At 38.2% G+C, this 17,092-nt stretch overlaps 1 protein-coding gene across 1 annotated transcript; it reads right to left on the reverse strand.

Moving 5' to 3' along the window:
- Positions 1 to 539: 539 nt before the first annotated feature.
- Positions 540 to 16,241, reverse strand: LOC140239341 (phospholipid scramblase 1-like). Its single transcript, XM_072319219.1, has 9 exons — positions 15,989 to 16,241; positions 10,524 to 10,800; positions 9,856 to 9,933; positions 8,708 to 8,784; positions 7,453 to 7,583; positions 6,718 to 6,838; positions 5,033 to 5,135; positions 3,415 to 3,473; positions 540 to 2,717 (listed from the first exon to the last, which is right to left on the reverse strand). Exons 1-9 carry the CDS (start codon positions 16,043 to 16,045, stop codon positions 2,670 to 2,672), a joined length of 951 nt encoding a protein of 316 aa, XP_072175320.1. The 5' UTR covers positions 16,046 to 16,241; the 3' UTR covers positions 540 to 2,669.
- Positions 16,242 to 17,092: the final 851 nt, after the last annotated feature.

The following is a 17,092-nucleotide window of genomic DNA, read 5'->3' on the forward strand; positions in this document are numbered from 1 at the left end:
GGGCGCACCGGGCGCGCGCCCCCTCTTTATTTGTTGTTAAAACAAAAGAAATAATAAGAAAAGATGAGATGAATCCCTTAAGTATAGCACCGGAAATATAGTTTGCGCCCCCCTCTTTAAGGAATTCCTGGATCCCCCGGCCCTGTATATAGTCAAAATTTTAACAGTAATCAATTCGAGACTTGTCAGTTTTGAACATTATCGTTCCTTCAATTCGCGTACGGTGTATTTGACTTGACAACTATCACAGATCCCGTAATAGCTCACAAAACAAAAACCATCATTTTTTTCTCAATAGAATCTATTACCTTCTTATTTCTTGTCAATGCTGGTGAGAATCATTTTGTCGGAGTTTCCTCTGGTTCCCATTATGCCATACAAGGATGATTTTGTGTATGAAAGGGAGCATATATAGTCGTACAAGTTGTTTGTCTCTTTGTCGTCACCTTTTATCAATATGTGCATAATTAATTTGTCAACGGACTTCGATATAAAGTGAATGATAGTCAAGCCAACAACGGTATAATAATTGTGTCTTTAGCATCACATTTTAATGTTTATTTTCACTTTTCCTGTTCAGGAACACATCACAGACCATACACTCAGTTGTACATGGCTTACTATCTCCAGGAAACATTCTACATCCGTGCTTCTCAACCTGTCGGCCTATAGTTGGATCTGAAAATAATCTTTCTTTATTCTTGATACATTTGGCCGACATCGCGGCCCATCGATTTTTTCCTGTTTATCTTGAAGTCTTTCTGGAATTATATCCGGTCAAGCAAAGTTGTCACGAAAGCTATGCAAGAGCAGTACATGTACATACAAAACAAATGCAATGTTCTGATCCTTTTGATAGGCAGACAGGAGATAAGCCATTAGAATAAAGAGTGTGTACTGTTACGTAACTTGCACTGCAGCAATAGTATCATAAACTTCCTGGCAATTATAAGCACATGAGGACCGTACCAAATGAATATCAAGTACATTAAGCATCTGAACAATGACGGAGGATTTACCATACACACACAGACATATACATCCGACACACACACACACACAACTACACATATACACTCACACTTCAACTATCTACAATTCAACTGCCCACTGACCTGTTAGTTACCTGATATTTAGGTCGATAATAATGTCTTGGCTAATTGTGAAAAGATACTGATAATAATTTTATTGTATGAACATGAAAGCACAGCTGTTAAAACCTCAAATCCCTAACTATGCTTGTGAACGCCGTATACATGGTATGGGCAGGCGAAATTATCATAACTAATGAGGTGTTAGAGGACCAGGAAAAACAAGACAGCCCATTATATTCACTCTGAATTGAGTTTCAAAAATCTTTTGGGAGCTATAATTACAATGATACCTTCACTATACGGATCCAGGGACATAACTTTTCTCTTTTCTTCTTTGGCAGAACAGACAGCACGTCTCGTCATCGTCATTATTGTTACAATAGCCAATCGACTTATCTTATCAAGTAAGGCACTAATCAGTATTTCCTCAGAAAAAACAACAACATAAAACATGAAAAGAATTGAATATCTTTAGAAACAATATGTAGCTTATGTGCTATGGAAGATTTTAATCAGTGTGCCGTTTCCCTCTGTACAAATGTATTTGCAAGGTCAGTACACAATATGCTAACTATATGTATTCACATTGTCTCTTACTTAAGAGAACACTGGCTCCGATTTGGAAACATTGAATACAGACAGAGTCAAAATTTGAAAAATCCTAAAAATAAGCTGCATACTTAATGGACAGGTTACAGTTTGACATGGGCTACTACAGTAGTACATGTACACACACACTACGGCACATCACGGCACTAAAAGATGCAGTTTTAAATATCTAATTGAATTGGAATTTTGAATCTAATCACGAGGCATCCAAACCATGCCCACGACAGCATTCCCTCAACGATGATACTATAAGGTGAAATTCTACCCCATGATCAAACTGACTTTGACAGATAGATAGACAAAAATCCTACAAAGGTAAGAATGTTACGTATATGAAATCATTATCGTCAAAAAGTTATTTCAGTCAGAAGCTTATATCAACCAAATCCTCTTCTCTTTGAAAAGCCATTGCTACAAATTGTCGCAACCCTACAAACATTCTTGGCTCTTTAGGATGTTGCCTCGATTTTTCAAATTGATATTGAAAAAAAAAAGTGAGAGAAGGCAAATGTTTGAATGTTTATGGAAGCGAACGGGAGAAATTCAATCGCACTATGTTAGCATCTTATTTAATTTGCATATCAGTGACAGGCGACATGCACTTGAATATAAAACATGGATTCACTTTTTCTAACTAACCAAGATACAAGCAGATATTTTACGTTCAAGAAAACTCTCCACTTGATTTATCAAGGCAATACAATGGCAATGTTTTATTTCTGGCGGTATTATGTTGTCGTAGTTCTTTTGAGAGTCGTTACAGAGCAGCAGCTTGTTTAATATCCAGTTGACCGCTGTGATGTACCGCTGTGGAGTGTTTGAAGTGCGGATTGCGTATCGATACAACGCACTCTTCTTCTTCTTCTTTTACTTCTTTCGTATTTCGCGAATTAATTCTTGTTGAACAGCAACCACTCTTTCAAGTCGCTCATCGTTGAGCAGAATATCGAGACTGGAACTCCCCCTCTAGTATCTCTGTTTGTTCTTCTTCTGGTGCTCGAAAAACATGAAGTCCTGCAGGAAAATGGAAATTAAAACAGTTGCGCTTAGATAAACAAAGAATCTATAACAAAGAACTTGATTACGTAATGAATCCTAAGATTATACCGATAATAAAAAATGATTCTATTCGCCTATCAAGCGGACCGCCAAGTCTGCTACACTCACGTTTGGAAAACATTAACATGTAGGACATGTTACAATAAATGTCGTCCTCACTAGCTGCACGAGTTGAGGGTTTTGGGTGTTGTTGTTGTTGTATATTTATTCCGAAGGTTCGATATTCCGAAGGCTCTTTATTCCTAAGATTCGTTATTCCGGAGGTTCGTTGTTCCGAATTTCATTTTCGGATTGACCAATCTTCGGAATAACGAACCTTCGGAATAACGCCACAAATGTTCGGGTTAACGAACCCTTCTTCATTTTCGGATTAACGAACCTGTAGGTATAGGGAATTTGCGTGTTTCGGATTAACGACCCTTCGGAATAACGAACCTTCGGAATAGCGAACCTTCGGAATAACGAACAGCACCCGAGCACATCAAGCACGAGCGAAGAGAAAAGTGATTATTTCCTAGAAAATACTGGGAAAGTATTCAACACGAGTGACTGACACGTTTTGCTTAACTATTAAATGCAATGTCCACAGCGCGGGTAATTAATTCTTTTTTTGAAATAGCTTTTCAATGGGGATGAGCATGGTAAAACTTACGATCAAAAAGGTGGCTGCCACAATTGTTGCCTTCGTTTTCACGTCCAAGTCCACGGGAACTGTGATATCAAAAATAGGGGAAAATGTGGAATGATATCAATTATGAGGTAGGTTTTCATTTTTTACGTTTTCGCCACGTACATAGTGAGAACAAGTTAGTCTACGCATAATCCGAGAACGCCTTTGTTTAGCCTGTGTTTAGCCTGCAGGGAAGTGCATTAATTTGTAATATCCTGATTGATTCTTGTGAAAATAGGCATCGACACAAAACACAAACGAGCACATATTAGATTTATACAGTTTGCAGGCTATAGAAACATTGCCTATAGATGTCGTTTAATTATGTCGGTTTGAGAGCTGGGAGTTGATTACCTCATGAGAACATCTATATAATTGAGTATCTGAATATAAGAACGACCCAAGTCCATAGAAGACCATTTCGAGTAAACTTAAAAAAAACCTTCTTATTTCTTTTATTTGTCCAATAATATTCTATTTAACTGTGATGGGAAGGCAACATTGCATGTACAAATTAGAACATATATTATTATGACAATTAACATTTACATTAATTGTGGAGAGGCCATTTTGTGTGGTGGACTTGGGTCGTTCTTTGATTCATAAGGACTTGGGTCGTTCTTTGAATCATATGGACTTGGGTCGTTCTTTGAATCATATATACATGATATTCTGCTATAGAGATGAGAGAAGGATGAGAGAGGGCGCTATAAGATGAATGTAAGAATGACCCAAGTTCTTCATTAAATCATTCATTTCAGGCACTTCAAGGGGTATTAGGATTTATCATTAATACACAAGATGAGTCCATCCATAAGCTACAATTTCCTATGTCAAACTGACTTTGGCCAAAAATCTTATATTCAGGTCTTCAATTTGTTTACATCTTCTCTTCTGTTGCATGTATATAAAATCACAAATGCAGTTTCCGCTTGCACAACAGTGTCTCAAAGTTAGAAGACTAACTGACTGATAGAGTGGAGACAAAATTCCCGCAGAATGGCATGTTACCAGGGCATAGATGCCAAGTTTGAAAAAAAAAAATACATGAGTGAGATTTTCATGACTCAGCCTCTCGGCGCGCGCGCATGTGCGTGAGCGAGGGAGCGAAGCGACTGAGCGAGGGGAGGGTGCGGGAGGGGGTGTCCGCCCTCCCACGGTAGGGAGCTTCCTCAATTTTTAGCTCTTAATGGTGCAAGCCGGTGCATACTTAAGTGACTATTTTTTACTTATTTTGAAAGACAAAAGGGAAATATGCCTTCAATTGCAACTCTCACTTTAATCTTTTAAGCTATGCTCCCAATGCGTGAGAAAAATGGGTGTCATACGTGAGATCGTGAGACAGACCCTAAATGCTTGAGTCTCACTCACAATGCGTGAGACTTGGTAGCTCTGCCAGGGAGCTTCAGATCTGCGACGCGAACGCTAAGACGACGCCTCCTCCAGCAAAACAGCTGTCTCGCATGTCCAGAATACCATTTTTTGCCTATGAATAGCGTCGTCTTTAGCATTTTCGTCACAGATCTAAAGCTAATTGCTAATCGCAGACCAAGGAGGTATCGTCTGTGGTACTCTTTACCTCCTTTACAGACAGACTTACACTGTGCGCCGAAGTTGTCAGCCTTGGTGAAGGACTCTCGCACCCAGCCACCCCACTGCTTCGAAACCTTGCCAATTTGATTCTCCAGATCGTTTGTAAGGATCTGCAGAGGGCGACAACATGACCGAGCTACAGTGCACTACATAAACAATCAATATACTTCTTTCACACCACGAATTTTCACTGGGGCGACTCATTTTCTGAAATTGAATTACTATTGCTGATTGCCCTTCATAATGATCAAGTTCAAATGCCCATGCAAACAAGCATTATGATATGCGTTTTGAATGCTGAGACTATTAAGAGGTCTATGAACAGATACTATTCACTGATCATATTCACTTTAACCCGTTGAGGACAAGTCCCGAGTATACTCGGGAAGGTATCTATTGGAAATGCGTGTTGTAGCAAAATCAGTCTGTCCTCAACGGGTTATTAAACAGTTTACTGCATGATGCATTCTGACTGTAACGTCTATGTATATGTTGGGTATGATAATCGGTCATCATGGGAATTTCTGTATTTCTAAGAATTTACGGTTTTATGTTTGAATGTAAATCTTTCATTAACAAAGACTGATATTGAATCACACAACTCAAACTAGATATTGATGATCTTATGACATGTAAGTTCATGTTTGTATTCCTTGCATATTAATTGCGATATTACTTCACAGAGTAAGCTCTGTAATCCATAGCCTTCCATCGTAAAATTATGACTAGATGACTAGACACATAATTACGACAAAAATGTATACGTGAAGAAAACACACAATCTACATCCGGGATCCAAGGCACTGTCCACTGTAATCGAATATGTTCATGTTGGTAAGTTCAATAGCGCCTATACTCACATGAGCAGTTAGGATACGAGTGCATACAATTGCGGGCAAATTAAGAAGATCGCTACGGTCGATCCCCCTTCCCCTCAAAAAAAAAAAAAAAAAAAATGATTTCCTGATTTCAGTTCTTCCTTTTGGAAGTCAATAGCAAAGAAAAAGTAATAGTTAATATCTGTGTGCTTTCATACGAATACGAGTTTGTCCGCGCATTTATTTTCCCTTTTTCTTTTCTTTTTGCTTTAGATTGCAAAAATTATCAGGACTACACCCTAGTACACTATGAACCCACGTACAGTGACTGTAGTATGCTCGGGCTGTAAGGAGGTGTGTTTTGCGTTTTTCATAATTATAACCGTTAAGAGTTTTTGTTGTGTTTTAAAAGAAAGAAGAGAAAGAGAAAAAAATGAGGCCCTATGCACAAAAAAAAAAAAAAAAAAAATATATATATATATATATATATATATGTAATAATAATTTGCCCCAGACAATACTGACATAAATAAAAAAAAAATAAAAAATCTTACGGGTATCTGACAAGAATATTAGATATATCATAAGAGACGTCAACAAAGACTGCATGGTGCAAAAGAAAAAGCTGGAAATATGTACATATAACATTGCTTCTGTGAATATTGTAAATACGTTATGTATTAATCTATATCAATGAAAGGACTGGGCTCAACTATAGCCTGCACGCCATTGCCGGTTCTTTTTTTTTTTTTTTTCTTTCTTTTTTTGCTAAAATTGCACTTTAACTATTGACTGTTTTGACGATGATGACGATGTTTGTTTGGTAAATAAATTTCATTTCATTTCATTTCAAAAGCCACAACGTCATCGATACCTTGAAGTCGATATCGTCTGTACAGCACACCGTCTGACATCGACACCAATGACCACGGATTTTGAGGACGCAGTCGCGCTCGGAGTTCAGGACGTCAAAATGGGGAGACATGAAGCTTTGCCTATTCCGGAGAAGGGAAGTATACAATTATACAACATGTACAATGTGCTTTGGTCGTGGACCCCCTGATTTTGTTTTTCACATAACATAGATAATGTAACAAGTTTGCGTTGAAACTATACATACATGCTTTCAATTTACGTTCATTACTAATTTCCATCATAGGCAGTCAAACACTGAACATTTGAGATGAGTTTATGTTTTATATATAACTGTATTATGTAAAGTAATTTGGAATGACAAACCCTGGATGGGAGTAACAAACCTTATTTTTCAGATTAAGGTAAAGATGAAGAAATAGAGAAATGCATTGAATTGAACTGAATTGAATGGAAATGAAATAAATCGAATCGAATTGAATTGAATTAAATTGAATTGAACTGAACTGAACTGAATTGAACTGAGCTGAACTGAGATGAGTTGAATTGAACTGAATTGAATTGAATAGGATTGAATTGAATCGAATGGAATTGAATTTAATTGAATTGAATTGAGTTGAGTTGAGTTGAATCGAGTTGAATTGAATTGGACTGAATTGAATTGAATTGAGTTGAATGGGATTGAATTGAATTGAATTGAATTGAATTGAATTGAATTGAATTGAAGAAATCTCACGTCTGTTTGACGTAGCCGATGACGCTTCCCGGCGGGCTCTCTACGGCGATGAAATAGGAGCAGTGATCGTTGTCGGCACACCAGCAGCAACCAGCGCAGCACTTGAATTCACGCACCACTCTCATCACTTCCTGTATTAGGAATTCAAGTTTTGTTTTGACCTTTTTTTTTTCCATTTTTCGCAAAATCATTGAAAAAGTGGCAATATTTTTTAAGGCAAGCTATAAAACTGGCGTTGTTCGTTATTCCAAAGGTTCGTTAGTCCGAAAATAAAGCGAACATTCGGAATGAAAAACCTTGAGGATAACGATCTTATTTGATTTTTAGATTAATGAACCTTCTGAATACTAGTAACGATAGCAATACTGTAGTATTATCTAGTAGTAATACTAGCAACAAACATTCAGAATACCAACCTTATTTATTTTCGAAATTACAAACCTTCGGAAAAACGAGCCTTCGTAATAAATAACGAACCTTCGAAATGACTAACTGTAAAAGTCCACAACAAGGTCAGATAACCATACAATTAATTACTTGAGAAGGGCATTGTAGGCAAAACAAAAACAAAAGCACACACACAAAGAAACAAACAAACAAACAAGAAAACATAACTCGTGTTTATGTACTATGTAATTACTACTAACCAACATTTGAACCGTATCATTCCCTCTTTAACCCGTTGAAAATTAGTCGGCAGTATACTCGGGCAAGTGCATGTCTGTGGGAAATGCGTGCTCCAGCAAAATCAGCCCGTCCTCAGGAATTGAGGTTCAGAAACCTTATCCACTTCACATCTATCAGCTCTTTCTTTCAAGATCACCACAAAGTATAATGACCCCTTCCCACACATACAGGGATGCCAAGTTCAAAAAAAAAAATTATGAGTGAGATTTTCATGACTCGGCATCTCGGTGAGCGAATGTTCGCGCATGCGAGGGTGTGGGAGCCCCCCCCCCCCCCCCCCCCCCCCCGGGCCTCCCACATTTTTAGCTCTTAATGGTGCGATCAGGTGCATCCTTAAGTGACTATTTTTTACTTATTTTGAAAGACAAAAGGAGAATATACCTTCAATTGCAACTATCACTTTAATCTTTTGAGCTACGCTCTTTATTATAGGCCCAGGTTGCAGACTTCGCCCGATGAGTGAGAAAAATAGGTGCCATGCGTGAGATCGTGAGACGGCCCCTAAATGTTTGAGTCTCACGCAGAATGCGTGAGACTTGGTAGCTCTACACATATCACATTTACCTACCTGGCCCATGTTGTCTGTGATGTGAAAGACAAAGCCACGGGCAGCACCACAACAAATGCGATGGCATGCGTCTGACTCTGTAGATAATTCAGGAGAAAATGATGATGATTAAAAATAACATTAACAATAACGATAATAATAATGATAATATTAATAATCAAGTATGAATAATAACAATTATAAATCATCATCATGATTTAAACTATCATAAACACGTTTGTCCTCAACTGCAGATTTTTCATTTCTTTTCATTCATTCATTTTAACCTCCAAAAGAAACATAGATACTAATTTCTTACGGTAAATATACATGTGCATAAAACCATCAACATCAACGTGTTCTATAATCGAAATGTAATAAGTATGCAAAGCATTTGTAGCATTGAACTCAAACTCTTATCTTCATGATTTTCCAATCTTTCAACCTTTCCCTCTTCCTCCTCCTTTCTGTTTCGCCTTTCTCTTCACAACCATTTCCGAACCTTTTACCGGATTTTCTTTTTGTTCTCCTTTACAACTCTCTCTCTCTCTCTCTCTCTCTGTCCCTTTATTTTCCTGTCTTCATTATGATAGCGCAACTTGTGTTCTTCGTATTCCGCTTCCCTCCTCCACTTTCTTCTTTCGATCTGGAATCTTCTTGTGCCAAGCAACGGTCCAGATAAGGACTACCTAGGCCTACACATGGTGTCAGGGCAGGCGGAAATGGGATTGGCCGGGGATTCCCCCCCCCCCCTCCTTTTTTTCTAACCCAGGAAGTGCGTAAGTGGCACTAGAAAGAAATAGATAGAAACCTTGAAGTGTGAGAGCGGTAAGGCTTTTTTTTGGGGGGGGAGGGGGGGCTGGAGACCTCTTATTTTTTTTTTCTGTCTTGTCAGCTGAAGAAACTCGGAAGTGGCACCCTAGGGAAGAAGTTGCGCTGAAGACTTTTTTTTTTTCTTTTTTTTTTTCTTCTTTTTGCTTCTTAGCCAATGAAACCCGGCAGTGGCACCAAAAGTCTGAAGTGGACTCCCCCCTCCCTCACCCACTTTTGAAAACGTGGCGCCGGCCATGGGTGTTACCGCAAACCTCTCTTCCTCATTTACTTCACCATGCAAACCTTCAAACATAGATACCAACTTGATAGTTGGTTAGAAAAAGAATGTTTCTTACCTTCAGCGGCAAAGAACACTTGTTGGCCAAAGCTGTTTTTGATGATGTACTTGTTTGCAAAGTCGATGTTCAGGAACACTGCAAAGAAGAAAATTGTTCGTATTTGTTCGATATTGATACTGATCACGACGATGATGCAATATATATTCCTAAGGTTGTCTAAGCTGTGGAAAAAAGTACTTTAATCGTAGTTCTAATTCAGTGCACTCCCGTTATAATGAACACGGTTATAACGAAATTCAGGTTACAACGAACAAAAAAAAAAATCTTGCCCCAACATTGTCCGCTGTTTATTTTTTATAGTTTATTTGTTCGGTTATAACGAAATTCCGGTTACAACGAACAAAAAAAAAAATCTTGCCCCAACATTGTCCGCTGTTTATCTATTATTGTTTACTTCGTTTATAACGAAATTTCGATATAACGAAAGAAAAGTGCCAGTCCCTAGGACTTCGTTATAACGGTAGTCGACTGTTCCATGATAACAAATAATCTTTAATATACATGGTACGTGGTTGTACTCCATTCGACGGCTGAATGTACAATGCACAATTACTGAGCATTGATCATCAGGCGCCGCCGTCGAGATCTCTTGAGAAAAAGGGGGAAAAATATGAACTATTTATAGTGCGTACAAAGAATACATGCAGGCCTATCGACCTTTTTACCTTCCGCGAGTTCTATCTGCTGGTGAATGAGGACTTGGTCTAGCTGCAAAAGGTACTCAAGTCCAGGGGGGCAGCCCGGTACAGGTGGAGGACGTGGCATCACTTGAACGGGTACACCCGGCTGCTGACCAACTACCATAGGCGACTGGACACCTGCTGCTCCCGGCTGCGGATATTGGCCCGGAACCATCATTGGCTGTCCTTGACCCGCATACGCAACAGGTGGTACCGAACCTGCAACCTGCACGTTGGGGTTTGCGGGTGATGTGGTAGCGTCCTGTGGTCATTGTTGGAAAGCGCAATGGACAATATAAGACTGTGATACGAAGAGCTTGAATGGAATATACATTTTTATCAATTTGAGATATTTTATGAGATGGACCCTCTGAAAATAAAGCAAACCTTCGCACTATTCTGTGGTGATATTGATGATATCACATTGCATTTCCAAAACTGTTTGTTATGAAATGAATGCAGTTATACAATATGTATTTGTAAGATTTTTTTTCTGTATTTGAATTGAATCGAATTGATTAGGATTTATTTTTATATTTCAAAACAAAACCAAGTACAATACATATCCCTGGACAAAAAAAAAAAAAATCAAAATCATCAGATTACAATCCAAAACATATAAGGAAAAACGTATTGCTACAAAGCTAAATGCAATGATATCAGGCGAGTCGATAACACAAGACTATCTGTGAGTAAATGACGAAGTCAAAGCTATAATCCGTTACAAATAAAAGTGTGAAATAATATGGAACCGACTAAAAGCAATGCTTGTAAGTACTTTACGACTTCTGAGGTCGAATGCGTTTCATATAATAATGGAAGATGAAATTAGCCATGAGTATATAGTTTGTTGATGACCTTGATACTTAAAAAAACAGTATGCAAAATTTTTTTGACCTCTTATGAATACAAATAGTATACATAAACTTTATATAGCTTATAAAGAGAGAGAGAGAGAGAGAGAGAGAGAGAAAGAAAGAGAAATAGATGCAGATGAGCATATATGACTACATTTATATGTAATCTTCCGAATGTCAGTGATGTTTAAGTTGCTTGTGACGTATTATATATTACAGATGAGATAGTCTTATCCATATTCTTATCCTACTCGACATGAAATGACGTAATTTACCTTCTGCATATCCACCTTCGCCAAGAAAGCAACATATTTTCACATAGACCGTACAGCTGTAATAGGAGTGATCTCCAACAGAAATCAACCTTTCTTCAACCTTATACCTAATCTGAACGGCAACTCAAAGGAATAATGGTTGAGGGAACGCTCCCTGAAGGCCACACATGATGACAAAACCTTTATCCTGCAATTTCTTCATTTTTTTTCTACAATTATATATTTCTTGTTCTTCTAGTCTCTGGATATTTTTCATCTCTTACTTTTATTTTACTCGCTCCTCTCAACAGATTTTTTTTTTTTTATTGTGCTAAGCCTATAGTTTATGTTGAATAACTATTAATTTCAACAGTAGAAAACGATTCTCATTCAGTGATAGCTCAAGTAACCTCATTTGTATCTATTTCATTTGCATTTATACTTATACATTTTACATTTGTATTTACTTGTATTTGAATTCAGTGCAATATTTTTGTGTAATCATCTATCATTATATTTTTTGTAACTGTGTTACATTGAGATAGCTGATTCTGGGGGCATGTACTCGTCTCGAGTTGCCTTTTCCGCTGGCAACCAGCGGTACGCACCTATAATCACCACAATTTTTATATCATGTAAGGCCAAGTAAAAAAAGAAAGTAGTTTCTCGTCCGGGTTTTTTGAGCAAGGCGATGAGGGAGGTCCTGTATACTATTTGATATCTTACTATTTTTTCGAGGATTGTCAAAATGAAAGTAATATGTGTTTCTCGTCCGGTAATTCTGAGAAAGGTAACGAGAGAGGGCTTTACTATTTTCTATATCCAAATTATGAAATGAAATATCACTCTGGTAGCTGTGTTATGAGAGACCAGGTCCCAAGTGTATGTCTTGCCTGCACTCTGTGCATTTTCAAACAAATAAATATAAAGTACCATACTTGAAATGAAACTTCATGCATGCAGATATACATTTGCTTTTTCTTTCCACTACAGATGTCAAGGGAAAATGACCATCTTAAAACTGGTATTTAGTGTTGTAATGGCATTTCTGATACCAGTGTACTTGCAATTCTGATGTATTGTGCTATTAATTGTAACAGGTATAAAACATGTCTTTCAACAAATGTACGACTGAAATAAATTCCATGATAAATTCCATGATATTCAAAACACTGCTTTATTTATCATTGGTGTTTGTGACTTTTTGTGTCCACATAGCTGGTATGTATCTGCATTTCTTCACAGTATATTGTAGCACATTCAACTGGAAACTGGCTTGTACAATTGCAGATGGATGTCAAAATGATACTGATATGGCATTATAGCATTAAACATTTAAAGATGTTTCTTCATGTTCTAAAAAGACATTTGATAATCACTCATCATTTGGATGATGAATGATTGTATACCACACTACAGATGATACGACTCACGGCCGTGTCCGTGAATTTACATCGTAAAGAAAAGTATCCCGCAGAAATACGAGACAAACCAGAATCCGTGGAAAAGTTATTTATTTTGTAGATACACCCATTTAATAATTCTACATTTGCTGGAAAAGCGCATTCATTTTATCTTCAAAATATAACAATACAGTACATCGCCGTCAGATGCAACGTTACAAAAGCAGAGTGTACGGGCCTCTACACAGCTACAGACACGCACACTTTGCCAATAAACGGTGCGGCACGGCCACTGCATTTCTATACCGTACCTTCCGACACTGCACGCACATGCACATAGTCACAATGACAGGAAAATGTATACAAACTCCATACAATCCTCACAAGCATTTGTACAGTACAATTCATCCGCTTAAAATATGAGAAACGGGGAAAAATACGAACAATGCGCGAAATACGCGTGGAATATCAGCGATTGTTCGCAAAAATGTTGCCGCTATCGCGTTCCGAGTGCGCTGTACATCACAGCCCAGACCCGCCCGCGACCCGCCCATCCAACTACAGTTCGACTGCTTTGTGGAGCAGTGTGAAATGCATGCGTTATTACATACGCACTACAGATGCTACAGCTGTACTACAGCTAAGTAGAGGACGCAAGGCGTAATTAGAAACGAGACATCACCATTGGTAGGTGAATGTTATTGTCAATTTCTTTTTTCGGCGGCCGAAAAAATAGTAAATATCAAAAAAGTCGATTCGGCAACTGAAAATCGATGCGGGCGGGGAGCGGGCTGGGACGAGAATTATGAATTTCTTGGTATTTTCAGCGCCATTTTGAAAATAGTAAATAGTAAAAAAATCGATGCGGCGGCCAAAATCGATGCGCGCGAGGACGAGAAACTGGTTTCTTTTTTTACTTGGCCTAATATGAATTTTTTGTTTTGTGTTTTATGGTGAAATGCCAAATGAACAGCAATAATGATAATAGTTAAGACGTACTGTTAACGAATTTATTTGCTTTCATTTCTCTATAAAAAGGTCAATATGTAAAAAACAGGGAAAATGAATAATGATATGTAACATTGCCTTCTTCTCCAGTTAGTTTTTACCGCTGCAATCTAATCGCATACCTATTGACGTGATACATCACGATCCTAAAAAGTTCTCTGAACTAGTGAAGAGATACATGACGACCTTGTCAGGCATTTGGACCTTTTGGACTCACTTAGACAGATAATCACGTGAGGATTTCTTTCTTGAGTTTCTGTTGTCAAGATTTGTTGCAGTGATAAGCATTGTGGCTACATGAAGATTGCTCGCGAAGGTAGTCCGTCAGCTAAAAGAAAACTTTATGAACTTATGAAGTCGTGTTTGCAACTATATCTTTCTTTCTCTATATATATCTCTTTTTCTTTCTTTGACTGTATGACATGTCTGTCTCTATCTCTTTTCAAATGCTTTCACCTTTGTGTTCCTCTTTTCTTCTCTTCCTTTATATTACTTTCACTTTCACAAAGTAAAACTCAAAGAGAATATAAGGCTCTACCCCCTCGACCCCCACCGTTCTCTCTCACCCATAACCTCTCTGTTCAATGTAAGCATCAATCGACAACTCTATAATAGATAACATAAACGTTGAGAATTGGCAATGAACTAATGTAAATATCTGGCTATTCATAAATTGCCTGAGAGCGCAGGATAATATAAGATAAGAAACCAATACTGCATCTATAAATAATAGATCGACGAAACTCATGTACATGTATATCGTATGGGGGACATCGGTGCTGCACATGCAGTATCTATGTCGTGAGATTACATACATGGACCTTGAGCTAATGAAATGCTGTGCGTTCACTATAAAAAAGACTACAAAGGGTCATTGAAGGCGAATATCAGAGATAAACTGTATAGGCCTATAATAGACCTATACTATTATTATGCCGCTGTCCGTTATAAGAGTGTCGTATGAATTATCTGAACCTTCCGGAAAAAGAGCGCAATTATTCCCAGGCATTAATTATACCACAGTGGAAGATCCAGAGTGGGGCGCACCGGGCGCCCCCCCCCCCCACTTTATTTCTTATCAAAACAAAAGAAATAGAAAGAAAAATATGGGGGCACGCGAGCCCTCTTTAAAATCGTCAAAGCGCCTCCCCTTTACGGAATTCCTGGATCCGCCCCTGTACCACCTGACACTTTAGATATTTCAAGATTTCATACAACGAAAATGGCACATGGTGAATACATTGGTACATGACATTGTGATGAGCAACCCTCAGCCGGCTGACATCATGAAGTCTTAGCAGAGGACTTTTACCAATATAAAATGAATCAACATTGATGCACACTGGATTGCATAAGTAGATCGGTTATGAGCGAGATAATTGATATCGTCAGATATGTGGGCCTATGAATGTTTACATTCATATACTATCACTGAATGAAAAAGTTACTCACTTTACGAAGACCCATAGCATATTATGATCTACAGGACTAATATCTACAAGATAACTGCAGTCGAAGTTAATGCTGTGACATTCGCGCAACCATGGCAACAGTTTTATATTAACAGAGTTGTAAATGTAATTTTTTATTTTGTTTAAGCGCTCCTGTGATCGAGCTACACATTCCGAGAACTTCCCTCTTGCGGCGATATACACAAAACAAGAAAACGGAGAAAAACGGAGAAAAGAAAAAACACACAATTATCAGAGACTGCGGGAACATAATAATAATAAACCATATTTATATGGCGCATATCACAAAAATAGATTAATGTCTCTATGCGCATAATGACATGTGACATCTGATTATGGCGACACTTCGAGCGGAGGATCAAGGTTCGCGAAATCCAGTCGAAGTTAGATTGACATGTCTACATTGACATATGTTAATTTGATCTGGAAAGGGAGTCCAGACTTTCGCAAACTCACCGTTTTCTGCTCGGTGTCTTCTTCATTTTTCATGACTTCGTACGCAGGAGAAGCCATGGTTGCTTACTGTTTTTCTCTAAACCAGCTTGAGCTAAGTAGGTTAGTATAGGCAGTCTCGGCGAGTCTGTACACGAGTCTGACTGTATTTAATTATCTGCAGGTAGGTATATGAAGGGCGCAATGATGTTCGTCGGCGTGTTAGCTATAAAATGTGTTCTTTGCAGATTGGTGAGTGGATTACACGGTTCCACCTCCCTGGCATGGCATAGTGTGCGAGAATACGACAAGCATGACAAGTCCAAAGGTTGTTGTTGCCTCCGTAATAAATCTAGCCTGTTTACAAGGCTTTTAAAAATGTTTATTTTTTTTTATAATTGGTTGATAATAATCTTTTACAGCTCTGTATTCTCTTTAACAAGACGTTGTAGTAGTGATATGTGTGAGAGAGTAAAATCAGTGTAGCGAGCGGGAGCCTGTCACAATGGAACACACGGGCGCAAAGAGCTTGAATAGCTGTTAATTGATTGGCTGAATTCACTAAAGTGATCTTGGGCGCTAGCTTCCACAACCAAGTGACATTAGCAGAGGCTAACATTAGTCGGACTGTGCAATACTCTTTGTGATATACACGTGTACGTCATAATAGCAGCAGCTTTCATCGTGCAGCAGCACTTTCATTGTGCGGGCGATGGCATTACGTCATAGGGAATTTCGAGAAATGACACAAGCTGTATTAAAAGGACGTACCTGATTGCCTTCTTGTGTGTCTGCTTTGTGAAAAGAGGAAGCTTGGCTGAAAAAAAAAAAATATTACACCTGTAAACAGAGCTGTACGTCTTTCCTGGGTGGAATCGAATGTCCTAGTAGAGCCACGTAGCAACTCATTTGAGAGCAAGTGCTTGAATCACAGTTTGATCAAGGCACAATATTACGACGACAACAACAACAACCATTATAGTTCTCAGCCAAAAAGGCAGATTGCGGCCGGATCACATATTTGTTTAAGAAATGTCGATTGTTAGTTTTAATCACACTATAAACTTTTTTTTTTTCAAGCACTTCCCATTGCTCGTTACACCTACACATATGTATGAAAAATTGAAA

This window comes from Diadema setosum, chromosome 15, assembly GCF_964275005.1.
Source record: "Diadema setosum chromosome 15, eeDiaSeto1, whole genome shotgun sequence".
NCBI lineage: Eukaryota > Metazoa > Echinodermata > Echinoidea > Diadematoida > Diadematidae > Diadema > Diadema setosum.